The 27,781-nt window shown below is 38.6% G+C and overlaps 2 protein-coding genes across 6 annotated transcripts in view; one reads left to right on the forward strand and one right to left on the reverse strand.

The window, feature by feature from the left end:
- Positions 1–329: 329 nt before the first annotated feature.
- Positions 330–15,549, reverse strand: sidt2 (SID1 transmembrane family, member 2). 3 transcript variants are annotated; one of them, XM_044118868.1, is made up of 27 exons: positions 14,684–15,549; positions 14,476–14,597; positions 12,927–13,091; positions 12,774–12,819; positions 10,668–10,769; positions 10,269–10,352; positions 9,998–10,163; positions 9,686–9,779; positions 8,950–9,005; positions 8,772–8,798; positions 7,083–7,121; positions 6,926–7,003; positions 6,738–6,800; positions 6,336–6,451; positions 5,872–5,945; positions 4,905–4,971; positions 4,752–4,825; positions 4,549–4,672; positions 4,209–4,326; positions 3,669–3,805; positions 3,423–3,531; positions 2,482–2,558; positions 2,326–2,372; positions 2,139–2,244; positions 1,947–2,057; positions 1,168–1,281; positions 330–1,057 (listed from the first exon to the last, which is right to left on the reverse strand). In XM_044118868.1, exons 1-27 carry the CDS (start codon positions 14,930–14,932, stop codon positions 995–997), a joined length of 2,628 nt encoding a protein of 875 aa, XP_043974803.1. In that variant the 5' UTR covers positions 14,933–15,549; the 3' UTR covers positions 330–994. The 3 variants fall into 3 exon arrangements, with proteins under 3 accessions (XP_043974803.1, XP_043974800.1, XP_043974801.1); XM_044118865.1 differs by lacking the exon at positions 6,738–6,800 and having other exon boundaries at positions 14,684–15,545; XM_044118866.1 differs by lacking the exons at positions 6,738–6,800; positions 8,772–8,798 and having other exon boundaries at positions 14,684–15,543.
- A 1,632-nt stretch (positions 15,550–17,181) lies between these two features.
- sik3 (SIK family kinase 3) overlaps positions 17,182–27,781 on the forward strand; it is a 47,860-nt gene continuing 37,260 nt past the window's right edge. For all 3 annotated transcript variants that reach the window (XM_044118869.1, XM_044118871.1, XM_044118870.1), the window contains exon 1: positions 17,182–17,535. In XM_044118869.1, the coding sequence (XP_043974804.1) occupies positions 17,197–17,535 (339 nt within the window). In that variant the 5' untranslated portion in view covers positions 17,182–17,196. The remainder of the gene's footprint in view (positions 17,536–27,781) is intronic.

Genomic DNA, 27,781 nt, shown 5'->3' on the forward strand with positions numbered 1-27,781 from the left:
ATAGTTGTGTTAAAATGGCTTAGTCAAAGTCCAGTGCAATATTAAATGGAGAGATATTTGCCGTTATGTAATCCAATCTGACAGCTTTTGCTGTTTGTAAAGAACATATTTTTCAGTCTGTATGCATGCAAAGTTGATGGACTTGAACACATATCTATGTGTTTAAGAGTTTTATCTTTAAGGCATTACGGAAATATTGGACCATTTGTGTTGCTCCATCACATAAATTCCCAATATAGTATATTAAAGTTTGTGGTTGCAATGAGAAAATATGGGTGAATTCAAAGAGAAGGAATAGTTAATTAAGGCAATAAATGAAAACAGTCCCATTTGTGAAAAAGAACCTTTTATTTAGTAACCACTCATTGCAATCCTGGACAATAAAATCTACTTTTCGTACAGAACAGTGCAAAAAACCAGCTCCGCAGTCACACATACACACAAGGGCAGTCAAATAGTAAATACAATCATTTAAGGACGGCTAGTTTTAACAAGCTGACCAATCGGAGCACAGTGTGTGACTGACGTGATTAGAAACACGGAAGGCCACTGGCAGATTGGACGTGACTCACGCTCCCCCGGTTTGTAAACACACAACCTTGCAGAACCACACACAGCATACAAAACGCATCCATCTCTGCTGTTTCGACCATAATGAGGACCATGTATAAAAAGAATGGAGAAAAAGAGTTCAGTGTTTGCATTGTTGTCTTCATCAGCAGCAGTACATAAACACGCAGAGCGACAGTAACATCGATGATAGCAGCAGGAGGACAAAACGCTTCAGGACCATTCCACGTTGACCCAGCTGTGGATTGGCACGCGAGTGTCCCTGGCCTGGCTCCAGGCGGAGACATGCTCACTGACCGCCTGAGGAGCATCAGGCTACTGGCTGTTTCTTTTTTCCCAAACACGGACAAGATGCCAACAGAGAGAAAAACAGATGATAAGGCAGAGAGGATGAGCTGGGCTTTTCAAAGAAGACCCAACAGATTCAGAAGACGTAAATCTTGTCCCTCTGAACTGTGTCAAGGTCGTCGTCCATGGTCAGGAGGACCTATGAGGGGAAGACAAGAGGGATTCCAACTCAAAAATGTGTCAAGTGCTGCACTGGCTTTAAACAATCACCATTTTGTCCTGATTAGAAACAAGAAACAACAACCATACCAGGAAGGATCCAAACATAGCGATGGAGGACAGGAAATGCCAAATGTCGTGGTCGTCAAAGAACGACAGCAGGATGCAATCTCTGTTGTGCTCGCGAGACTCTGCTGGAGTTTTCTGCGTCGGGAAAGAAAGAAATTTGGGTTGGTGAACTGATTATGGAAACAATTGTCAACTAAATGAGCAATGGATTAATCATTAACTTGTGAATACAGACTCAAAAAAGGCTATTGGCTGAAAAAAAAAAAAAAAAACATATTCGGAGGAGAAATTAATCCAAAAACTGGATTTAATATTTAAAAACTCTCCTTTGTAAATATGTTTTACTCAGAATTAAAGTAGCATAGTTTCAGATTCATGTAGTTCGAGTTCTGTTGAAAGAAAAAACCTATCAGCATTGGATATGAATTATTAATGAGTTCATCCAAATAGTCAACAGTTCAGCTCTGCACCGATGCCGAGTTGAGCAGCACCACCAAGATGTTGGACGCATTTTTCCTTTGCTACAAATAACAGGGTTTTAGCCAATAAAAGGTGAATTTTCTTATTTTATAAAAGAACTGAATTTTTTGTTTATTTGTATTTTTAATATATTTCTAATATTGTATAAAAAAAAAATCTGCAGTGCTAATTTTTTTAACGATTGAGAAGAATTGACAGAATAATCAATTTCCAAAAAAACCATTAGTCGCAGCCCTAAAAACAATTAAGACATTTATAGCCCTTTCTGCTGTACATCTTATTCAATCATACATAAATAATCTGGTCAGTGTGTTGCTGACCTGCCAGGTGCTGAGCCCCTGGAAAAAGAAGTAGAGTGCAAAGCCCCAGACCACCGCCGTGAAGAGAATACACACCAACGGCAGACACTTGATTCTCTCACCACTCCGGAGCTGAAGCGACACAAAAAGGACAATGATCAAATATAGTCTTGATATCTGATGCTGGTTGCGTTAACACACATGCACACACACCTTCATAATGATGTAGAAGGCAAAGTAGAGCAGCAGGTTGCAAATGGCAATGGCCAGCAGGTATGAGGCAAAGTCATTGGGTCGCTCTATGAGGCCGTAGGCAGCACTGTGGAGAGCAAACAGCCAATCCAGATGAAGCGCCAGATTATAGCGCTTAATCAAAGACGGACACGGTGTGTTTACTTACAGAGACCAGTTGACTATGTTACCCATAACAAGTAGCACCATACGGTCCTGAAAGGCAAAGAGAGTTATTAAGTCAGTCCAGAGGTCAGTAATAAATCTAACTATCTTTAATTGTTAATGTACATTTTTGCTGCAAGGTCTTTAGATCTCAACTCACAATGTACATGGGTCCACTGCACTGCCTGATGCAATCTGTGTAGATCACATAGACAATCCGGCGCATGACACCAGCATCTAGTGGACAAAATGACAAGAAAAAAAGAAAAACAAGGACTTTTACTGTATTTAGTTGAGAAAAATAACTGATTACTGGGTGAGAATTTTCAATGTTTGGTTTGCTGAAGACAAAAACCACAGCTGTGGATTATGCAATGCAAACACATTAGAACTAATCAAAGGACCTTTGATTACTTTAACTGTCAGAATAAAACCTTTGCCCGACCTCAACGTAATCCTACATGTGGCTCACAAAGTGTGGAGTAAGGACTTATGACTGGATCACAAACGTCACCGAGATCACCGATCAGAGGCATTCAAGAGGGCAAAGGTAACTTCGGAGGAGCTGCAGAGAGCCACGGCTCAGGTTAAAAAAAAATTTGCAAGCACCTGCCAATTGTTCACACCACAAATCTGTTTTTTATGCAAGCGCGTAAAACAGAAAGCAAATGCCGGAAGAAAGCCAGAAGTCCCACTGGACACAGCGTCACAGGACTGTGTCGAGTGGCACAGGGAACATGAATGAAGATGCTGAAGCAAAACTGGCATGAGAAAATGGAATAGATGGATTCAAATAAACCAGCTAGAGACTGTTAATGACATGTAAAACAGAGGTTTTTTTTCAACCACTGCAATCACATAAAATCTCAATAAAAGGCTCTGAAGTTTATGATAGTGATAAAATGTGAAGGTATAGGAATAAATATTATCATTGAAAGCAGCAGTGTCAAGCAACCTTTTACTTAAAACATTAATTCTGCTGTTGCACTTTTTACCTGAAAGCATTTAATGTTTGAATATTTTAAATAAAAATAAAACTGCTTATGATTCATTTAAACAGGCTCTTGATTCAGTGTTTTTGGTTTTTTGCTGTGATCCTACCAAGTCGCCATCGGCCCATGTAGTAGAGCTGTGTGCTGAGGAGCAGAGTGGCCAGAATGTGGATCACAGAAAAAACGATCCAGAACACAGTGTTTCCTCTCCCAAACACCTGAAAAAAACAGAAACAAATACAATTCTACAGCAACCCACAATCATTAAACTGTGCTGCACACAATTAACAAGAGCTTGACTGCAACTTGTGTGAGGTGTGTGTGTGTGTGTGTGTGTGTGTGTGTGTGAGCGTACCACTCCCAGCACAGAGAAAAAAATGACAGCAGCCAGGCAGGCGTAGGCGGTGTAGGCACTGGCGTTGATGTCGGGGTGTCTCTTCTGGTAGAGCTTCACCATGCACAGCCCAGCGATCATGTACATGAAGGATGTGTCTGTAGGGCAGCAGAACGACTACAGTTATTGTTCTGGAAAATATTGACACCGTTTTGTTTTTTTAACCAATTAAAATACTGGAAATGGCTTAAAATGCAACTGATTGTTCAAATGGTTTCTTAAAGTAAACTTACAGACTCAATCTTCCTGATAAACTGTGACTAAACCCCAAATCAACCATTTTTTGCTGACAAGCTGTATAAATATATCTCACTCATACAGACACATCCATGGCAAGTCAGGAATTAGAACTGGTAATGTTTCTATATCAGACTTAGTTCCACTTATTGTCAACTTTCAATGATTTACAACTATTGCGTGTGGCAGGATCTAGAGAAAACAAACATGAAATAGCAGCAAATAAATCCTCATGTGACTGGAGAGCAAAGATGCATGTCTCACCAAACTGGAAGTTAGTGTAGTTGGGACAGACATGATAGCAAGCACTGAGCAAGCCCTCCATCATCAGAGCAGTTCCCATGGCATAATACACACCGAAATGCTTCGGGATGCCGCACTCCTGCAGAAGAAACAGAAAACATGTTGAAACGACTATTTCAGCTCAGATATTATCTGTTTAATAGGAAGTGACCATAATAACATGTCACCTTTTGTGCTACAATGTTAAACAGAACCTCCATCTTGAGGTTCTGTTTAATATTGTATTACATTGTTGCAGGGAACAACTGCATCAAACGGTTGTTCCCTGCATCAAGCATCAGTTTGGTGGCAGGCGCCTCACCAGAGCGTTGAGGTCGTTGCGGACCAACGCTCGATTGTGTGTGACGTCTCTCTTGAGGACAATGAGGAGGAAGAGGAGTCCCAGCATCACGTATCCAAGGTTACTGAGGATGTTGTTGAATGCACTGCACACACAAGGTTTAACACAACCAGCTGAGCGTGTGTATTACTGCTGCATTAGTGGAAGCATGAATAAACACACACCTTAGAGCTCCCAAAGGATGAGCACACAGGAAGTTGTAGTAGCAGATGTCCTGGTTTCCTGTCACATTTACAGCCTGTAGACCAAACATGAAATTACCATGAGAATGTTTCGAAGGCAGTTTGAGCAGCCATGTTTGTTTATCACCAACGCACCGTTTGATATGTGATGACCAGCTGGATGACTGGCAGCGCGTAGAACACCGCGATAGTGGCAATATTCCTAAGGAGAGAATAATTATTAGAATGTGATGCTAATCATCAGTCTACACTTTGATCTATGAAATGTTAACGAGGTAGCCATGGTGACCAAAGTGTCATGGATGAAATAGTTAAGTAATTGTCTCTTGGATCTATACAAAGAGCTCTTTTTACCTCGTTCAGTTACATCAACCAGGACTGAAACGATTAATCATTCAATCAACCAATTTAGTAAGTGATTATTTGTTAACTGGAGCACACAGGCTCAAAAGGCCATTTGCTGAAATAATACAGTCAAGAGTAATAATTAAGCCAACACTGTTCAAAAATATATATTTTCCACCCAGAACTTCATGAGCGGCAATTTTAGCTTCACCTGGTTCTAATTCTGAAAAAAACAAAAAACAACAAAAAAACCCCTCATAATAAGCAGCTTTTGCTTATTCAATTAATTGGTTAATCCAAATGTTAGTCAACAAGCCTCACACTGTATTGATGTTCAGTCGAGCAAAGAGTGCTGAGTCGGATGTTGATGTTAGGTTTTTGTTTTTAGCTGCAGGTGCTTCCATTCCTACCAATGATCAAACATTCACTAAAGGAATGCAATGCTATTGCATTGCATGCTGTAAAATTTTTATTTTCTTGTCTAAATTATTTGTTTATTGCATATTTTAATATGTTTCTGAAGTATGAGAAAGGCTTAAGTAGTGAAATAAAAAATCTGCAGAATGTGTCAATGTTTATATCAGAAAAATCAATTAATAGTTACAAAAAGTCATTACTGAAATAATTGTTAGTTGCACCCGTAATATCAACATGTGGCAGATCCTCTCTAATGGTTCTTGCCATGTGAAAATGTCCTGAGGATGTCCATAGTGTAAGAAGCCTTTGTTTCATAACAATGAACTTCTGGTGAACTCACCAGAAGTAGATTTGGTATTTTTTGTTGAGGATCCTTTTGTCTTTGCGAGCGAGGTCAGACACACACAGGTACTTCTGTGATAAGGAGAACAAATCAGAATTCATCAGGAGGGAAAAGAGGCAACACAGAAAGATGAACTCAGCCAGATTTGACAGTGATTATCAGTTAACACCAGTTTTAAGTCTTACAAAGTTTCAACTGAATTCCGATCTGGGCTATGAACATGCTTTAATCTAATTCATTCAATCCATCGTTCTGTTCTCTAACAAACTAGTGAAAATTAATTACATTCCTGCTGATTATTCTTACTTTGGGTACATTTTAAAGGTAAATTTGTGCAATGGATTTACTTAAGAGTGTTAGAATAAAGAGGGGTTGAAATGAAAAAAATAAAGCCCTGTATTTTTTTTTCTTCCACATTACTTTCTGTTGCTCTACAGCATGTTTGTGTTGATGATGTGCACCTTGGTGCGGACAATGTTTTTATCCGAGTCGATATCCTCCAGCGTGTCGTAGTCGTCCTCCTCCACAGAACTTAAAGACTCCTGCCTGCTTCGTGCGACGCTGTCCAATGATCGCTCTGAACAGAAGAGAGACAGCTTAGCCGATTGGATACAGACTGTGAGCAATTTGGTGATTGGATACGTAAAGGTATCGGCAAATTGGTGCATGAGTGCTCAAATGCATCACAAATTTTTCAAAGAAGAATTTGCATTGGTACACCGAATCACTTCACATTTAATTTGGGTTACATGGAATAATATCTGGAATAAAATATGAAATCTGGTGTGTCTGATTAGTACAGTGCTGATTGGTTTGGAGCAAATCTGGGGAGTGATTTGGGAAACTGTGAGGCAGGGTGTCACCAATGTGAATGGCTAAGTGGTGAAGGTGATTGAGGAATGGTCGGCGTTTGAAAGGCTCCTGTCCTGCTGAACAAACACAGAACAGCAGTGAGGGACCCGAGGTGCACTGGGAAGCCGGCCACAACAAAATGCTTCAGGGTGAGAATGGTGAGGTGAAAAATAACAGCTGTGTCTGCTGGAGCTCATACCCAAGTAGCCATAGTTGTTGTCCGTTGATGTGGCGCTGTCAGTGACGGCCTCGGAGCTCAGGGTGCTGCCGTTGTCAGCTGGCAGAAGAAAATGTGTTGATTAAACAACCTCCAACAAAGCTGAGAGATTAGTAACAGATATCAGCCTCCAACTCACCAAAGGAGCCATATTCATACGGAGAGGCTGGAGTTTTGCCTGTGAAAAAGAGAAACGCATTTAAAAAGCCAGAAGAGACTATTTTAAAACAAATCTCACACATTAAACACACTGGCACTACTGTGTTTCTCCACATCCCTCACTACTAACACACGGCACATGAGCCGTTAGTCCAGAACACACAAGATACAACAGATGTACAAACACATACAGAAGTCTGGACACAGAATTATTATCGAGATTTGTTTAAAAGAGTCAAAAGTCTAAAAATATCAGCATAGTTAAAAAAAAAAGAAGAATGCAATGCAAAAGTATTTATATTACAACCACAAACTTTGAAGGGTTTTTTGGGGTATTTTCTGGGACACACCAACACAAAGTAGCCCATAATGGAGAAGAGGTAGATGAAGCAAACATAAATATAATGGTTTGTATTATTCAATAACTGAAAACATGTGGTGTGTGTTTGTTTTAGGTCACAGATTCTTAACACAGTTTAGATCTGGACTTTGACTATGGCATTCTAACACACTTATCTTGCCTCATGTGGCTCTTTAGACCCTCCACTGTGGCCAACAATGACTTTGGTCATAAAATGCTGATGACTTGAACAATATTTTAAAATCTAGGTAATTTTAAAAGATGCTAACCACAGCAATTCTCCGAAGAATGACAAAAATAGTGTAAGGAACAGTGTTCTTTACAAAGTTTTGTTTTGTCTTTTGGTTTCAAGCCATGCGGCTTTAATGCCTTTTTGCATGAATAATTAACTTCCCATTGAAGAAAATGAATTAATTGATTGTATATGAAAGTTTGATCATTTTCTTTAATATAACCTCAAAAACACAATAAGATTGTCGTTTAATTAGAAATTAGATAATTTGTAGCTTTTGTAGATCTGAACAAATTCTGTTTAGCTGGATGGCAGGACAGACTCTCTGGGTCTTAAGCCATTCAATTCTTACTATAAAACTGGTTTCTCCCTTCTGATCTGTGTACCATGTTGCTTTTCTTCTGCCATTTCACATTTAGGTGTGAGACTGTGTCAGTATGTCACATACAATTTTAATAAAATTCTCTCAAGTATCAGTTTGTGCCTGAAACTTGACAACGTGAAAAAAAATTAATGAGGTTTTGTTAAGTACTGATCAGTGTTAGTTACTACAAACAAACTACTGCAGGGCACTTTATGTGTGACAGATGGCACAAAGAAGGTACAGTTTACAATGTGTTGACTATGAACTGCAGGAATTGTGAGCTTTCTCATGAAAATCATGCCAGCAAACACTAGTGAACCAAACAGAAACACACAGAGGCGGTTTTAAACTCCAGACATGCATCAGAGTGAGTCCTTTATCTCAACTGTAGTGTCCATAAATCTGCAGCATCGTCATAATTTTAATAGCTCCTGATAATGTGCATTAGCCATCGGTCAAACCTGTAAAGCACCGAGGAGAGCTTGCAGCGTTATCTGTTCGAGATTGTAAAATGAAACTCTTGGAACTGTGCTGCAGTCATGCTAATGCACAGTTCACAGAGCTCAGCAACCAATCAGACACTTTCTTTCAATAGAGGATGCTTAAACCCTGGCAAGGTTATGTGTGCAAGCTAATGCATGCAGAGCAACTACAGATAAGCCAAACAAGTGTGAGAAAGAGCAGCAAGTGCACAAGAAGAGTGACGTTATACCGTCGCCGTTCTTCCCAAGAAGGGAGGCTGAACCGCACAGGGAGAGAAGGTCAAAAACACAATGAGTAACAACAACATTTAAAGCTATATTTAAAAGAAAAATGTAGAAATCGGATAAGATATTTCAGATAATTGTTAATTTATAAGATAAATAAAAATAAAAAATGAAATCAGTTACCTGTCTCAGCAGGCGACATGTCAGGGGGGTTCAGAAACAATTCTCTCCTTTTCATTCTGCAGAAAAACAAAAATAATTAATTACATACATAGTTTCCTTCATTGTGTGCAGATTCGCAGTCATGATAAGTGATGACTGGAGACTTTCAGGTAATAATTCAACTCTTTGATCAGGTTTATTTCAGTACAACAGCTAATTACTGTATTTAGATAGATACAACTCATGACAATTGTGAAAAAAAAACTGTATACACTTCCTGGCTATCTAGGAAAATACAGGAGTTAGATTATTAGAGCTAAGAAAAGAGACACCAACATCTAGAAAGAAACAAATAGTTTTCAGACATCACCCAGTGTCTTCCGATTATCCTATTAAAGTCACCTAAATGAATGTTGATAATGTTTCTGTTTTCCAGAGGTTATTGAAAAGCAAATCTTTCAGGTAGCCTTCATTACTGCAGTTCAGCGAGTACATGCTGAGGAAGCTGAGTAATTATGATTTAGTCAGTACACTTATGTGTGTTTATGCCACTTACATTTGTGAGTAACAATCAGGCATTCAAATGTTATTAAGTAGCACTAATTAATCAACTATGAATTACTTCTCTATGGGATGGAGCCAAAAATACACTTCAAATTTGAGCCAAACGTTTTAAAATGTGATTTAGATCTCTATGAACTTGTTAACAGATGATTAACAGAATTAACAGGGAGCTGGAACAAGTAAAAGATGCTACCGTTTGTTTTCCACGCAGGAAACCAGCAGAGTCAACACGTAGAACGACAGGAAGATCCCAAGACAGAACAGCATTCCGATCACATATTTGTCAGCTGTGAGGGAAAATACAAACTCATTCTAAAGCCAATGAGACATTTCATTTTCTTGTCACACTTCTAACTATTATTTAGCAAAGCTCAGTATTTTGTCTAACAAATATAAAAGATGAAGATCTTGAATTTAGTTCACATGATGTATCTGTTCCATTAAGAATGGAGCAATTGTGTGCAACAAAAACTATAAATTGCTTTAATTAATATATGTGGCTTACAGTTAATGGCAGGTGAGACTACCACGTCGAGGTCCTTGGTGCGGTTACCAGCATCAATTAATTTATCGGGCTGCAGGGGGTAGAAACGCAGCGGACCGCCGCATGCCTCATCCTCCGTTTTCACCACTACTACTACATAGAAACTGTTGCTAGGAAAATCCTTTCTCTGGATTAAAAATAAAGCGACACACAGAGATATTACATGTGATCATTGTCACAATGGTTGGGGAAAAATGATGTTGGATTAAGTGTAATGTTAAAAAGCAAATACCTGCACGGTGATGGCACCTTTTTTTGTCATAGTCTGATACATCCCAATAAAGGCCACATTGTTGTCCAGGTCAAAGACTGGACACTATGAGGAGAGGAATGAGAAAATAAAATACTTCCTGCATTCAAAGTTGCATTAAAAAAGACAATTTCATTTAAAAGACAAAAAAAAACATTGACAAAAATGTTTCTCACTGCTTCAATAACATACAATTAATGTTAAAACAGTGAAACAAAATTATGCAGGTGCCTCTATGGTGACCTCTAGTGGTCTAGAAATGCTACCACTGTCAAAAAAGACAAATGGAAAACATTGGAGGGAGGCGTCTGCTGTGAAAAGGAAAATATAGAACAGAGGTAGAGAAAATAAACAGAACGCATGGCAGTCCCAACTATATACCTGGATGTCCTGGATAGACATAACAGAGCAGGGGAAGTTCTCGTCTGAGTTGACTTTGACAATGACAGTATCCACCCCGTCAGGAAAGACATATTTAAAAAACTGGGATAAAAGAAGGAGAGGTAAACAGGAGTTAGAGAGCAGATGAATGGAGTCACTCTGTGGTTATCTGATATAAGAGCTGTAGCGTGATCCATGGTGGTAAGATTATATTTTATATTGTGGAACTCTGACTTTTTACAAATGTTGCATCAGTGAATAATAGGCCTCCTGGATGCCATCATGCAAAATATTTTAACACTTTTAACATGACTTTGAAAAAGAGAATAAGTTTTCTTATCTAATTGCACAACATGTCTGGTTGAAGATGGAGCTTAATTATGTTTTACACTTAAACCCAGAACCTAACATTTCCAGGTTTCAGAAAAAACATCTAATTTTTAAGATTGGATTCTAAGATGGGAAAATCATAAAAAACTGGTGGTTAGATTTACATGTTTACCTATTTTAGAGAACGTCAGGATTCACCAGGGAGCAAATTGCCAATTCAGGATTAATTTCGAAAAATAAAAGTCTAACGAAAATGAATAGAAATATATTTTAAATATTATGACATGTTCAAGGATTTTGCACGTTACGACCTGTGTAACGTGTGCTTAAATGTTGTGGAGGTTGAGACTATTCAACAAAGACCCATGTAATACATTTTGGTCAACAGGACAAGCAATTAAAAATGTGTAAAGTAGCAGAAAATTGTACATATTAACTTGCATGGACATACAAAAGCATTTGTAACTTGTTCAAAGAAATTAGAAACAAATTTTTTCCTCAGTTTCTAATTTGTGAAGATGGAAAAAGTACTTTTGAGATTTCCAATTCTAATCTGAGAAATGTACCAAAACAACAGGCAAAAACTAACAATCCATATAGGGCAGAAACAATTGGACCTGCATGCGCTACCTTATACATCCATCACACAGTAAAAGATTAACATTAATGGAAAGACCTGATTCACCAATCTAGTATGACTTATTATGTTGTGTCACTACAATAAAGAAACAAAGCAGCAACAGCACTTTGCAAAACCAATACAATTAATTTGACTGTTCCATTAGTTTTTACTGATTGCATGATAGAAGTCAAACAAAATGTTTCCTTTTAGAAACACACTGGTAATCTGTCCAAATTAGGCCTGTCACGATAAACGAGAAATCGATTAATCGTACGATAAATTAAAAATATCTACGTCATTTTAATTATCGCCGTTATCGTCTCTTCCAGCCTTTCTCTTTCTGTTGATGACGCTAAATGAAAAAAGGCTCAACTCCGGTGCTCTCCACTGACCCTCCCTTCCTCATTTCCTTAGTGTAATGCCCAGCGCACACGACACCATCTTAGTGCTGTCGGTCGATTGTCGGTTGTTTTGTTTATCAGTTCCAGTGTTGGGTGTTCTTTTTAAAATAAAGTGCATCCATCTTTGGCAGGAAATCGCATGCATTATTATGTCATTTCCATTAAATCAGTGTAAAAAGGTTTTCAAACAATACTATCGTCTATCGCAATAGTTTTTTGAGACAATTAATCGTTCAGCAAAATTTGCTATCGTGACAGGCCTAGTCCAAATAGACCATGAATTGATAAGAATTGAAAAAGGACAGTTTATTTTGTACATTTTTACAGTTAACTTTAACGATATGAGAGAGTGATGTAGTGGTGACGTGTGGTTTATGCGCTCATCATTTCAGAAAAGAGTAAGGAGATATGGATTTAATTTACATTTAAGACATTTGCTTAGATAACAGAATCACTACACTGAAGTTGCTCAGTGTTTTAGTCTTCTTAATGTATTTTTACTTCTTATGGTAGAGATTACCATTCCTCCCTGACCATAAATGTAACTTTTTTCACGTACCAAAAAGTCAAAATTTTTGGCACACCAGGACAGACACTTGCATTGGAAAATGTAAGTTCCTGTTTTGTGTTTTTATTTGTCTTATATTCACTCCACCCATGCCGATACTTTATCTGTTGAGGACGTTGCTATGACTGCAATAAATATAATCTTGGAAAGCGACAGTCATTATTCCAAACATAAAGCTGGGTTACCTGAGGTTGGGAAGGTGATGCCGTGAAGCTGAATTTCTTGTCTGTCCTGTAATCGAGTTAAATATAGCATGTCAGGCATACCAGAAGCTGTTTGTTGACACTGAGACATAAAAGCCATATCCATAGAGCTAAGATCTAAGTCATATAACTTACTGCAGGGTGAAACTTTCCACACGGCTCACTCGCAACTGGTAGTTTGTACCCTGGCTCGACAGGGTGGACACGTCCACAAAGAAGTACTGGGTCTCGGACGCGGCTCGGGTTGGAGGTTGGCACAAGGTTCTGCCCACGTGTTTGTACGGGTACTTCCTCTGATAGCTGACACACAGGAACACATGCTGATAAACACAGAGGATAACAGGGCTTCTATTTACCACAAAGTTCAGCTTTGAGGTAAATATAAATGTCTTTTATTTTACAAAATGATGAGACATTTTAAATGACGTGTAAAGAATATTTTCCAATAGTGGATCTTTAAGTTCTATAGTATATGGATAAATGATTGATAACCAAAATCACCTTTGTTGCAAATTCCCATATCGCACACAAACCACATTGTACAATGACAGACAGGAAAATATTCTAAAGTTTCTCAAGTCCAATAACAGAGGTTCCTCATATCTGCCCTGGTGGCTCCAAGTGGAGGAACTGAAAGTTCAAGGTTTATTAATGAACCATTGGAACATGTCTGTCCATGAGGGTGCAACAGCAAAAGGGCGACAAGGTAATTCTGAAGTTGCACAACCAAAAGACACAAGACAAAGATCACATAAAGAAACTGCTGAGGGAAGCATAAAAACTCCCCCAATTACGTGAAACTACATGAGTGCCCTCTAATCTCTAGCAGAAGAAAATGGCTGTTTTCTTTCTACAAAATACAATCCTTTGCAGAGGTTTTCATAACTTACCTTTCCTTTTGTCATGTCACAAACACAAGCTCAACCTTATCATATCAGGGTTGTGGCTAATAGACCACAGTGCTGCACATTTGTGAAGTTGAGAGAAGAGGTTTTAAAAGATTTCTACTAATAAAAGTCCAAAATGTTTGACATGGTTACACTGAAGTTCTTAAAATAAAACCAGTGTATCCAAATGCCTTCAGAAAAAAACAGAGTAGTAAAATTTAGGAAACAAACTGCAACATGAAGACCAATAAACAGCAGACAGATCAAGGGCGACTTTGTGAATAGTTTACGGCAGAGTTATGATATGAAACAATATTCCAGAATCTGAACAACTTCAATAGGAAAACGCATGACACAACTGCAGACGTACACAGACATGGCTGTAAGACTGCCATCGTTTGGTATGGGTTCAGGATTGATTGATATGTCCAACATACAACTCTCAATGTAAGTTGAATATCCAACATACAGTCAGAATTACAATGGAATGGTCTAGATAAAAGCATATTTATACATTAGAACGGCCTAATGTATGAATATGAATTCTAGAGAAAATCTGCATGGTCTGTGTTCATAGGTTATGAAGACTTTTGAAAAAACACTTATGAGAGGCACAGGTAACGTTTACAGTGTTCCATCATGTGACCTGAAGTCATAATTATTTACAGAGAGCATCTCTGTAAATAAAGTGGATATCCTTAAAGAGTGCACTGTCTTTAAATATTTTTTTGTTTTGGTGAAAACAAATCATCTTAGAGTTAACATTAAATAAACTTAGAAAAGTGAGAATTACTTACAGGCCTCTGAGAATGAGGGGGACTTGAAAAGACATCACAGCTTGCTTTTGCCGAATAACAAACAGAATAGGACTCTCCAGATACTGCTGCAACACATCTACGGTCACACGCACCCCCTCTGTCTGAAAGTCAAAGGAACAAGGAAACAATTAAATCTCCAAATCATTACCTGGACACCATATTCTAAGATCTAAAGAAGGAAACTCACCTTATTTCTGGAGATGGTGTGATTGAACGCATAAATGGTCTGATTTTCGCTTATAACCGTGTCATGGTAGGTCACATCAAACTCTGCATCCTTTTGTATCACAGATTTAGCCTCTCCAAGCGTCCCAGCACCACACACTAACTGGGTCACACAGATCCAGAACAAAGCTGCCAGCCCTGTTCGTATCCAGCGAGCCAAAGGAAAACAGCTGCTTTTAAGACGACATTTCCAGTAGCTCCTTAACACCATTTTGTCTGACACCGTCTTCCTCAACCGAAAACCGACAACTAAGCTTATTGCAGCCTGAATGGCAAAGCAAATAAATAACCTCTCCCCATTAAGGAGCAGTTAAACCGAGATGTCCTGATGAACTGGGCCACTTCCACACTGACAAAGAGCAGAAGCACCAGCTGCTGCAAGCTACTTGACAAACTAAACACAGCGAAATGTTCAAGCGACAGACTTGTTCTCAGTCAGTTCGGCACCGACAACAACTTCTGCTCTAGCAGCTATACAGCCAGAAACGCAAAACTCAAAGACGACGACGCAATAATGACCCTGCGTTCCTCTATGTGGGGAGCTGTGCTAACAGCTCGCAAGTTAGGACGCCAAGGTAGAATCTCCGCGGATTGTAAATCGGTTAGAAAGAGTGGGAATACAGAACCGCGCGTTATAGCTAACTAATTCTGCCCTCCTTCTTAACTCTTATTCATATCTACGTTAAAAGACGCCAGCACCAGGTGAAAGTATTTTTCGTCTAAAAGCTGTACACACTACGAAAAATCCGTTCTATTAGCGCGCACCCCTCCTCCACGCTCTAACAGTAAACAAAACGCCACGCGACGTAATGACGTCAATGCGGAACACCTTCACGATTGGAAATTGACATGCCAACAATTTAATTTAATTCAACTTAATTTAATAGAAGAATAAATATATTTAAGCTCATGCAAATTGAATTAAGCAAAGCTGAATAACAAGGCACATAAAGTAATGAATCAGAATAACCAACAACAAAAATCCACCAGTCATAAATAAACTTCAAAAATTAATTTGATCTGAATTGCACGGTATAACAGTATGAATAAAAATATATTTAATTAATATGACTTTTATTTATTTATATTTTAAATAAAAGAATTAAAATACAGAAAACTAAGATTCAAATTAAATGAATTTGTTGTGCATTTATTAAAGTTGAATAAATGTACAACACATATTGCGAATACATAATACTTCATAAGAATAATACAGTTTCATAAAATGCTTTAAAAAATTGTTTAAAAGTTTGTTGATTTGAAATTACATTTCATGGTGGCAGAAAAGATTAATTTATTTTTGTTCCCGTGAAACACGTAAATTTGTATCTTATTTATTTGCAGTGATGGCATCAATTCAAATTCTAGATCAAAGAATTTCGTTAAACTACGAAATATGGATTGGGGGTATTCTATGATAGAAGGTCTGAATGACAAAACTGATTTAAGAAATCTGTCTGCTCCAGTTCTATGCTTTATGCATGTGATATTCCTCTTTGTGATAAGATTGAACGGAAAAGTGTTTCTGACCGCCAGTTGCTGTTTTGAAACAATAACTCATTGGCAGTTAGCAGTACATCCTTACATAGAAATGTCCTTTAGGTTTGGTTAATGGCAAATGGCTGCTTTGTGCTGTCAACATTGCACAAAGCAGTATCCATATCTACCAATAGATGGCAGCGTCTACAACTTGGTTAGGGAGTCATGAACTACAACAGGTTAAAACTGCAACAAGAAACGAATGCTTATAAATGTTATTTGTACATATAATATAAATGTACATAAATGTTGTCTTTTTATATCTTTTACATCGATGAAGTCCTTAATTTCCTGGTATCAGAATTCTATCTATCTGTCTGTCTGTCTGTCTGTCTCTCTACTAAATACCAAAACATTCAACAAAGCACTATTGAAAAGATCCCCTCCCATCCCTACCCACGAATGTCAAGGCCGTCTCTTTGCACACTAGTCACGTTTGCCTCCAAAGCGAAGGTTTTGAAGATATAGTCCGTATATTCGTGGTTCTATAAGTATCAATAAAACTGTATTTGTCCCGTATTATCTAATTTATCTGTGTGTAAACGCATGGATTACTGATTTGTCCCACAATAGTCGCGCTGAACTGATTACCTTAGTCTGTGAATACTTCCTTGTTTAAACATTTCTTTTGTCTCAGTGGAGTTGAATATTTTCGTTAGCAACATTGATTAATTTAATCTTCGTGGCGTTAACATGGCGTATACCTTTAAAGATTCAGGAAGCCCTCTGATCGCACATAGCGCAGCACTTTTGTAAGGAATCACTGAATCATGGGAACCAAAGTGATAATGCGCACTTCTCTGTCTCCACGGCAACCAAAATACGTTTTCGTGGATGAAGTCATTTGTTACGCCGATCGTTGCCATGGCTACAACCTAGAGAGGGCGCTGCGGAGGAGCCCTTCACGTAAAATGACGCAGGGCGGGGGCGTGCCCGATGCGCGCTGCGCAGGGCTGCTTGTTGTTCCCGCAGAGAGGCGAGAAGATGGCGGCCGTGTCTAGCGGAGGTGCTGCTGGGTCCGCGGCGGCTGCAATTACGCACCCTGCCCGACCGACCCACGCAGGAATGGTCTCCCAGAACCGGGCCCCGCCGTCCTCTGGGATCAACCCCAATGGTCGTACCACCACGGCCACCGGGTGCATCACTAATCCCGGGCACACTTCGGCCACCAGGCCCCCTCCAGCCCGAGTGGGCCACTACGAAATCGAGCGGACCATCGGCAAGGGAAATTTCGCGGTTGTTAAACTAGCCACACACATCATCACTAAAGCAAAGGTAAGACGAGTCCCTTATCTACGCTATAGAAAAACAATTAGAAGTTGTCAGTGATTTATTTAAAGCTTTTCAAACATGAACTCGGAATGACGGTTGGGCCTCCATACTCCGGAGACTGAACAACCAGTGTTCGCTCTTGTGGCACCGCAGCTCGGAGTACTGGGGGTCCGTTCGACCCGGGCATCACCTTCAGCTGATGGATATGTAGGCACTCACGACCTAACATAATACCTCCAGTACGTTAATGCCTTATTTGTATTATCAACTTAGAGCCGAAAAGGCCTGTGTTTTAAGAGAACAGACAGAAGGGTATTAACGAAGGAGGATAAAGAGGAGAGAGATATTTTGATGTTACTAGCTTTAGCTCAAATGCTTAATTAGCTATTTTGACATATTTTGGATGTTAACAAAACCTAACTACAACAAGAAAGAAGGCAGATATGTATGAAAAAGTACTACTGCAGAACTATAGACTAACAATTATATTAAGTTAGTGTTGCCCAAATATGGATACCCAATCCCTGTAAGCTTTGTCGGGAATTTCAGAAAACTAAACTCCTATACCGATAGCTGAGTCAAGTGTCGGGAAATTCAGAAAACTAAACTGCTATACCTATAGCTGAGTCAAATGCCGTAGAGTTGTGCTGCAGATTTCTTCACTCGGTATGATTACTTGTTTTCATCCGGTGTTTCGCGTCTGGAAAGTTTCTTACGCCTTTTTTCATCGAAACGCAACCGGTTTGTCAGAGCTACTCTCCATCTCTGTGTATCAAGTTTTGCGGTATTTAGAGTTCTCTGTTAATAACTGCATGGCATTTCCAATGACCCCCCCCCAACCCCCACTCGGACAAGAAAACACCGACAGTGACAAAAACGAAATAGTGGTTTTCAAAAGAAAGAACATACATAGATTCTTCTGCGAATATGTGGGCGCTGCTTAGCATACTTCTTACACTGGATGATTGCCACATTGACAGAATCGTACTACTGTAAACAAATGAAAGCCGTGAGATCCCATTGAGCTTCAGATCAACCCCCCTTTTTTTAAGTGAACAGTTTTTATTTTGTGGTTCAAGAAATGTGTTGATTTGAAACCAGTAATTGTTGTTTCACAAGAGGAACGTTCACAAACTCTGAAGCTTTGTTTGCCCAATTGATTATGTTGTGACCGAGCCACCGGTTTGAGTTGCAGAATCATTTAAATTTGACACAACAAAACAGAAGCACCAGTACAAAATCTAATAATAACCACTTTAGTTTGCTGCATCGTTAAGTGTTCTTCCTTACCAAGTAAGTAAGCTTTGTTTATAGGAGTGTAATAATGAAGTACAGAAGATTTTAGCATGACATTTTGAAAACTTAAAAATAAATCTTATATTTTTAGATTATGTGTTAAATATTCTTAATTAATGTAGAGTTTAACAAAAATCTCATAACATGCTTTATTTGTATAGGTGAGGATAATCTAATAAATCCTTTTTTTTGTTTGTTTTGTTTGATTTAAAACTACTACCTCTGTCAAAGATCTGGCTGCTCATGTTTTTTAGGTGTTTGAATAAAAAGTCTGAATCACACAAAGTGACCAGGTAAACTTAAAAGAAGGCCACTAATCTGCATCAATCACATTATCATTACATCTCATATAAACAACACAAAACAAAATCTGAAATATAATAGCATAAACCACAAGATGCCGAGTAAACAGGTTCATTCTGGTTTTTGAACAAGATCATTAAATCTGAGAATGTAGGTGGAATGAATATTGGGACTACAAACCTACAACTCTGTCCCCTTTACTGTTAATCTTTGATAACATGACCCAAATATATTATCTCCAGGTCCTGGTTGTGACTTGCTGGCCAAAACCTGAAATGTTTTATGCTACATGGCCATGCAGTGCTTTAAAAGTTTAAACTGGAACCTCAGATTCTATTCTGTCTTGTACAGGGAACCAGTGCAGAGAGTTGACATAGCTTGGAGGATCTAGTCAAAAGCTCATCAGCTGCAATTTGGAAATTTTGCAGTTTTCCCAGGGAAATGTCTATCAGACAAGTAAAGAACTACATTAATCTTTCCATTAATTTAAGGCATGTTGATATTGGTTAATAGCTCTCAGTTTATTTGACATTTTTATGTGTGAACCAAACAATAAAAGTTAGCAGTCTCTAGAAACTACCATAGTGAGTGACAATCTATGGGTAGCACAAATTCAACTTTAATGATACACAGTGTTTACATTTAGAAAGCGTTGGGTATCATCAGCATAGCAGTGAGAGGATACTTATCCCAAAGGGAAATTAAATGTTGTAACTCAAGTATTCCGAGTTTCTTCGAACAATTGTTGCAGATGCTGATGGATGTGTGCAGGGATGATGTTCTGGAATAGTCCGTATTACAGCAGATCTGCAGTAGCTTCTGAATAAGGCACTCTGTTGTAATAAACTGATGAAGAAAATGCTCAGAGTTGTCCGTATTCTTGATTTAGTTTTTTCCTTTTGCATTGAATGATGTGAAAAGATTATACAAGACAAGCAAATAAACAAAAATAGTATGCTAGTATGCTTTCCGCTTGCTTATAAAAGGTTCTTTTGATCAGTGTGTACGTTCCCTATAATGGCTGATCATTATAGGGGACATGGTTGACCATGTGCTTCACTCTTCATTACCAGTGAAACATTTGGGAACAGTTGAGGTATCTTTTGTGTTTTCCTTTTATTTAAGCAATTTGGAGGCTTTTACTCAGATGGAATAAATAAAGGTGTATTGTTCCTGCCGCTGAGTTTGTACCTATACTTCGATGCTCCTTGTTCATATACACACAGACGGGCTGACACGGGTCATTTGGATGTTTTCCACGACACAGCCGAGAGCCTTCAGTTCAGTTTCGTGAGGCCAAAATAAACCTGGACCAGTGAGCCGTGAAGTGACTCTTAAAAGTGGAAAAAAAGACGCTGCTTGACAGACCTGGATTTGATACGACCGCGGTATAATTTACAGCGTAGTAGGTGTGCCAGAAGGGTTCTCAAAATCCCGTAAGAGCAATCCAGTGACAGCGGTGACGTGTTCTGTTCTTGCCTGCCTTGATGTGTGCCGTCTGTGTGGATCTATGATAGGCGGAGGACAAAATGACACTGACAGAATGAAAGAGGGGCCTTGTTTGTTGATGGGTGCCACAGATGGAGCCAGTCAGCTCAGGATTTACATGAACACGCACAGGGGTTTCTGCGTCCCCAGTTTCTCATGAATATCAGAAGAATGAGTGTGCTTTTACGTGCCTGTGGATATCATGAATATGGATATGATGATCAGTCATGAGATGAGATGGAGCCTTATTTTATGGCCTCGGGTTTCTAAATGCTGACTCGTCAAAAATAGCCCAGTAGCTCCTCTCCGCTGTTGGATGGAGGTGGATAATATCCTGCAGTGCAGTCACACCGAGGAGGACCCTATGTTTATGCTTGAAGGTTTAGAGTCATATAGTGGGATGCCTTTTTCGTGCTTCCTTCCATTTTCTTTAAGGTAAATCTATTTTTTAAAAAGTACAGTAATTATTTTCAAAAGGATACAGTTGGTTTCTCAACTCGCCTTCTAAGACAACACAAATCTGACACAAAGTGTCTGAAAACTACCGTTGTAATAGTGAAAGTTGATCTCATCCAGATGAAGATAAGGTGCAGAAGTGAAGTCAAAACAAGAATTTTAAAATTGTCAGGACAGATAAAGCTGTGCACCGCCTACATGTGATCTCATTTAAATTGACTTTTTAGAGCTCAGGTGATCCTTGAACATAGTTGTCAGCCAACTTAAGATTTCTTTTTTAAATTGTTACAAGTCAGTAAAATTATCCTTTTTAAATCATTATCAGCATGGTAATCAGAATAGTCATGTGAATATTTTTGATTTTATTTTTGTAACTAGTTATGAGTCAACAGCGTATTCTTAGGGTATGAAAATATTTAGTATAAAATGTCATCATTTCACAGAATACATTACAAAGGTAAGATTTAAAGTAACTGTATATACAGTTAGTCGGAGGTCAGAGAAAAGCGATGAGTTTTTAGCAGAGATCTAAATGATTGTGGAGTTTGAGCAGTTTGAACAGGTCAAAAAGTGGATTGCACTTCTGAAGACAAAGAAATATTGAGCTTTAAGATATTTTCACTTTTTTAAAACAGTTTCTAAATGTGTATCAGAGGGCATGTGTTAGGATTGTTTTTGTAATAATGCAAACAGAAAATGGAGCTTAGATTAACAGTGGGTAAATATTAAAATGACAATGCAGTTCACCAATGTATAGATAATGAGTCTGGATTTTTGGGGGAGTTTTTTTTAAGCCACAGGCTTGTGGTGAAGTCACGTTTTGAACCGGCTTAGAAAATCCTGTAGGTTGAAAAGCTGAGAAGCCGATGTGTTTACAGTGCTGATGATACGGCTGCTGTCATTTCCAATGGTTACATATTGATTCTATAAATATCAAGATTTTTGTTTTTTTTTCTTTTTCTTATCTAGCATTGAAACTAAAATAGATAAATTTTAACATGGATTTTGTTTCTGCCAGCAAAATTTCTTAAGTGAACTGGATTCCCCATGAATATACTGGGATGACAGTAGTTTTACCAGAGGTTTTACCAGTAGTGCTGTGTTCTCCCTCCCCCACCTGTTGCTGTATGCTGCCTTTGAGCTGATGAGAAGACAAAATTAAAATACTAATGAATAAATCTAACACTGTAATAAGAAATATGTTTTGTTGCTTTAGCAGCAGTTGGAGAGAACATTGTGTTTCTGTTTAAGACCCAGTGATTGGATCCTTTTTTACAATTTTGCATAAATATACAATTAAAATCTCCTACTGGCCTATTCCTAGTTTTCTTCCATAAACGGTGCATCCCAGAGTTTTTTCCAATTTCTAATCCTGGAGGCACACATGCTTTATATCACATATATATCAGCATCAACCATTCAAATTGGTTGATCACTAATCAGCTTTTGAAAGTAACTGATTGCTTTGACTTATGATTCCCTTTGAAGCTCTGAAAGAATAATTTTGTCTTTCTAATCAGAATATAACTTATGATCCTGTCATTTTATTACAGATTATCTGTCATATTTTTCCTAAAGCTAAATCATTGTTCTGCACTAATCAGCCCAATTTTGCACAACTGCACTGTGGCACACTTGCTGTACATATATTTACATATATATATTTGCATTTTTGAATCTCTGCAAGGACTGCTCTTAAGTTGCATTTTATATTTTACAGCACTTTACAATTTTACAATTTATAGCATTTTATATTTTATATTTTATTTACAACTACTACTCTGTGGTAGTTGTTACTGTGTCTTGTCTCTATGCAACTGCGAAGTAATTTCCCTGCTGGGATGAATAAAGTAATTCTATTCTATTCAAATGGAAATGTTTATGAACTTAATTGGAGGTGATGTCAATGGAAAGAAAGAGAGTCATCATTAACAATTCCTAATTTAAAATTGAAGTGAATGTAGTGTCACTTGCTGTAATGGCGGATTTGAGATAAAGATGAGAAGGCTGGATTTGTTTCACTCTTATTATTATTAAGATGTCACATTAATTGATATAATATTAGCATTTTCTTTCTAATGCCGCCTCCTGGCTTTTTTTTTTATTCAGAGTTGATTACATCAGATCCCACAAAACCTTTAATCTCCATTTGTTGCAGCTCTGACCTTTGCAGATATATTGTCTTGGCTGGACTCTAGGTAAAGGGTCAGTGCTTATATTCTCTGATGGAACCAAAACGTCTCAGATTTCCCTTTGCAATAAATAATATGGCTTAATCTTCTAAGTAAAGGAACATGCTCTGTAAAAATTAATGCAGCCGACTGCTCAGTGTTTGTAAATGTGTATTTGATTCCATAAGGAGCCTTCTGGCAGGTTAAAGTCAGTTTACATTGGCTGAAACTCATCCAGAGCTTCTTGGATTTAAAGGTGAAATGTGTGTTGTCAAGGCTCTTTGTCGGAGAAATGTCTCTCCATTGAAGTCTTTGCGGTTGCCATGGTTTCAGTCGTGATAGTGGGTGTGATTGACTTTAGCCAACAATTTTGAATGGAAGTTGCTTGCCATTGGCTGAGCTCGTTTTTCTATCATCTGTTTTTCTACCTTGCTGATCAAAGCGGCTGCTCGGACTTGTGTGTGGTCAGTGGGACTGTTTGACACGTCCTGACCCGTGTGGTGATAGGGAAGGTAGACCTTTCCCCTTGTTGTTCTCCCTTACGCTTCCTGTATTTTCCCTCTTCCTCCTAAGTGTTTTAGGCGAGAAAGGGAAAGGCAAGAGGAAGAGGACAGACAGGATGGTAAGCAGTGGGTAACAGGCAGAGCACACTGAGTAATAACATCACTCCCTCTCTCTGACACACTCACAGGAGGCTCATAAACAGCAGCTCTTCTCTGGTTCTCAAAGACACACGCTTACTTGCACATGGCCAAACGCGATTTCATTTGAGTGAGTAATATGACAAATGTTGGGTTTCTGCTTGACATATCGCCTTGTCCTTGTCCGCTGCATCTCAGTTTCTGCAGTCCCTCGGCATCAGAAGAAGACAGAAGTGTCTCAGTTTCTGACATGAGTTTAGTAGGCTTTGTCAAGATGATAGAACCCATGTCAGCAGTTACATGCACGTGTGTGTTGTACTGATTTGTAGAAAAAAAACATTCACGCCTCACTTGTTTTCTTAATCATGAGAAAAAATACACGGGCAATCAGTGTTATTACAGTACTAACTCAGTGAAGATAAAAGGAGAAATCCCTCAAGTAGTATTTACATTTTTTAAATAGTGAACTAGGCAGAGGCCTGTTATTGATACAAGGGGTTAAAAAGTCATGCTTTTATACTGAAACATTGTGCATCATACTCATCCTACTGTTAAAAGTCATTAATGAGATGCTGTAGTGTCCTCCATTGTTATGGAGCATTAAGCAACAATTCAGGATCAGCCCTCCCCCATTTATCTCTGTGCACTGTAGGTCAGCTGGCCTAAAGACAGCTGCTACAAGTTTATTTTAAGTCACAAAAAAAAATCAGTGACTCATACTAACTTATTTAGCTACAAGCAGGCTGACTAAATTAAACCAACTAATGTCAGTAACTCTTTTGTTTATCTAAGGAATAACCTAAGTATATATTCTGTGTACAAAGCATATATAATTGCTATTGAATATAGTTATACTTATTCAATAGAACATTGTTTGGTGTATTGATTTTATGACATGTTTGAAATAATCTAACAATGCCTCCTTTTAATAAAGAAAGGCCCCCTCTCTGATATAAGTGATGGTTTAAGCGCCCACATGAGTATTTTTTTTTTTTATTATCTAGCCTCCATTGTTGAATGTCTGTATAGAGAGAGCTAGCTCCTCAGAGCCAGCATGCTGATTGCTGTGCCTCAGCTCTCTGATCTTGATCTTGTGAGGATTCATCTGCCTCACAGGGTAACCCCAAGTGTACAACAGATTGCATGTCAAAGAAATGAAATATACGGCAGGTGTGCAACAGAAGACCTGCAGAGGAATTAGACTCACTTAGTCTACTCTTTCTGCTGTTATAGGAATTAAGATACATTAAATGTACTGCAGTGAGGTTCGACAGATCAATAGATCAAACTGAACCTTGACCAAAATTGCTTAATACAGCAGGATAATAGCCTTAAGCAGAAGCAAATGTGGAACAGACTGGAAGACGAAAAGACTTAAAATCCAGATCTCAGCATAACAAAAGTCACTGGTGGAGATTGAAGACAATGTAGTAATGAGGCAGCATATTTTTCTCTCTCTTGTAGAACATTATGTAACACAAATTATTCATAAAAGAAGTGGCCTGAATAGATCTCCTTAGTAGAAACTTCAAGGTTTTGTCAACCAATGCAGATATCCTGGAGACATGGATGTGGAAAACTTCAAAATGCTAAATAAATACAGAAATGCAGGATAAAATTGAGCTCTGTAATGTTTTCACAGTGCTTGACAATGCATTAAACCCTTTGGTATTCATGGGAGTTAGGAACCACACCAGCCCAAGAGTAGCTGAAATCCAGAAACATTTGAGGCCCCCTATGAAAACGCATGTAACTCTCTATTCTGTTTGGTCAAACACCACATATAGTTTATTATGCTTTATTTCTACAGCTGGAACTTCAACATGTTAATTTTGATTAAGTAATTAGATAGATTTTAACATATTAAAAATTTTAACACAATTAATCAAATTATTTGTTCTGGCTGGAACCTTTGTATTCAGGTGTTTCTGGTACACCAGTTGAAGTGATACACAAGTGACATTTATGAACAAAGCAATGGACGACAAAGCTGCTTCTCTTGGCTGTACTTCTCTTCCTTGTAGGCATGGGAAAAGTATTACCTTTATTCTCCATACAGTATTAGAAACCTCCAGCACCTCATTGTGAACACTTTAAGCCATGGAAACAGATTCAGTGGTTTGGAAACCACAACTTCCTGAAAATCTTGGTACAGCTTTATTCTGGTAACCAGCTATGCCTGTTGGGCAACAAAACTAGCAAATCAGAATGTATGTTGTCCAGTCTATTGAAAGTACATTGGCCTGTCTTCTACTTTCACTTTGAAACACTCAAACCGAGTCATTCTCACAATGTGAAACCCACAAGCTGAATCCCTATAAGGACTTTGACTCATTGATCACATCAACCCTCGTGCTTCCCATGGTGCAATTTTTCTTTTGCTGTTTGTATTCACCTGACATGACTTTACCACCTGCTTGATCTTTTGTTGTGTAGAAAAACACTTTCCACACATGAAAGCCCCAGTTTTAGTCCCATACAGTCAGCTAAGGGTCCTGCTGTGGAGGGTCACAACTGGGAAGGGTGCTTGTCAGCATGTGTATGAGTCAAACCCCATCACTCGCCGGTACAGGTCAAGCCTGAGCATTACACCTTCTCAGGGCGTCGTAATCTGTGTCTCATGTCGATGAAGGTTAACCTCATCCATTATATCGCCTTACCACAGTGTGTGAACGTAGATGAGTGTGCAAAATGCACTTTTCCAGCTCCCCAGCAGAAACTCTACACGCTCGGAGTAACAAGTTGAGTCATGGATGACTATTTTCAAAGTCCCAAAGAGGACTCAAAGGCTTTGTTGCTCATACAGGGTCTTGACAAAGTATTTATACCTCCTGAATGTTTTCAACAGTTTTGTTATGTTGCAACAACTTTAATGTACTTAGTTGGGATTCTGTGTGATTGAAGTATTAAATAATTGTGAAGTGAAGGAAACTTTCTGCAAATAAGCAGCAAAAACGCATAGCATGCATTTATGTTCAGCTCCTCCTCAATGAATTTTAGAACCGCCTTTCTCTGTTACACATGGACGTATTCTGCACGTGTCTACATGTACAGACTGAGATGTCTGCCTGTTGTTCCTTGGATAATACCTCAGCCAGGCAATTTGGATTGAGAACATCTGTGAACATCAGTTTTTAGGTTTAGCTGTAGATTTTCAGTTGTATCTAGGGTTCTTCCCATCAACTCTAACCAACTTCTCTGTTGCTGCCAACTCATCCCCACTACATGATGATGTTATCGTCTGAGTTCACCATGGGAATAATGTGGTAAAGGTGATGTGTGGTGGTAGTTTTCCATCATGTGGGCTAATAGGTAAAGTTCAGGTCTAATCTGACCAGAGCACTTTTTCCATATTTTTGCCACATTCTCTACGTACCTTGTGTTTACTTTTAAACGGGACTTCCTAGAACGTTTTTTTCAACAATGTCTTGGTTATCTTTCCACTTTTTTTGTATAATTGACAGTGACTAGAGAGAAGGGTGGAAGACAATCAACAAAGTCGGGTATCAAACGGAGGAAGGTCACATCAAGGACAATAGGCTCTATGTATGGGGCATCTACTGTACTGCTACGCCACAGAATGCCCCTCCGTTTGCCACTGCTTCATAAAATCCAAGTTTTGTTGATTAAACACCTGATAATTGTCCTGTTTACAGGTTCTTCTGCTCCTTCAGAATGAGCTGGCCATGCTGTAAATATGAAACCTCTGACTAATGCACTCCTCAACCGGTCTGTCAGTTTACATTGACAGATGGATTTCAGTAAGATATAGTTACACTTGTGTGGACTTTGTTTACTCATCATGTGACCTCTGAAGGCAGTTGGTTACTCTGGCGCTGGATAGGGGGATTTCAGAGTAGAGGAGGTGGAATAGAAATGTATGCCACCATTTTC

Source organism: Gambusia affinis, linkage group LG06 (assembly GCF_019740435.1).
Source record: "Gambusia affinis linkage group LG06, SWU_Gaff_1.0, whole genome shotgun sequence".
NCBI classification, from domain to species: Eukaryota; Metazoa; Chordata; class Actinopteri; order Cyprinodontiformes; family Poeciliidae; genus Gambusia; species Gambusia affinis.

Coding starts and splice junctions, on each gene's coding strand:
- sidt2 (XM_044118868.1), bottom strand. CDS start 14,932: ATGGTGTTAAGGAGCTACTGGAAATGTCGTCTTAAAAGCAGCTGTTTT. Junction 9,006..9,685: donor TCCTGCGTGGAAAACAAACG/GTAGCATCTTTT, acceptor GTTTTTCTGCAG/AATGAAAAGGAGAGAATTGT. Junction 6,452..6,737: donor CCACTTAGCCATTCACATTG/GTGACACCCTGC, acceptor TCTTCTGTTCAG/AGCGATCATTGGACAGCGTC.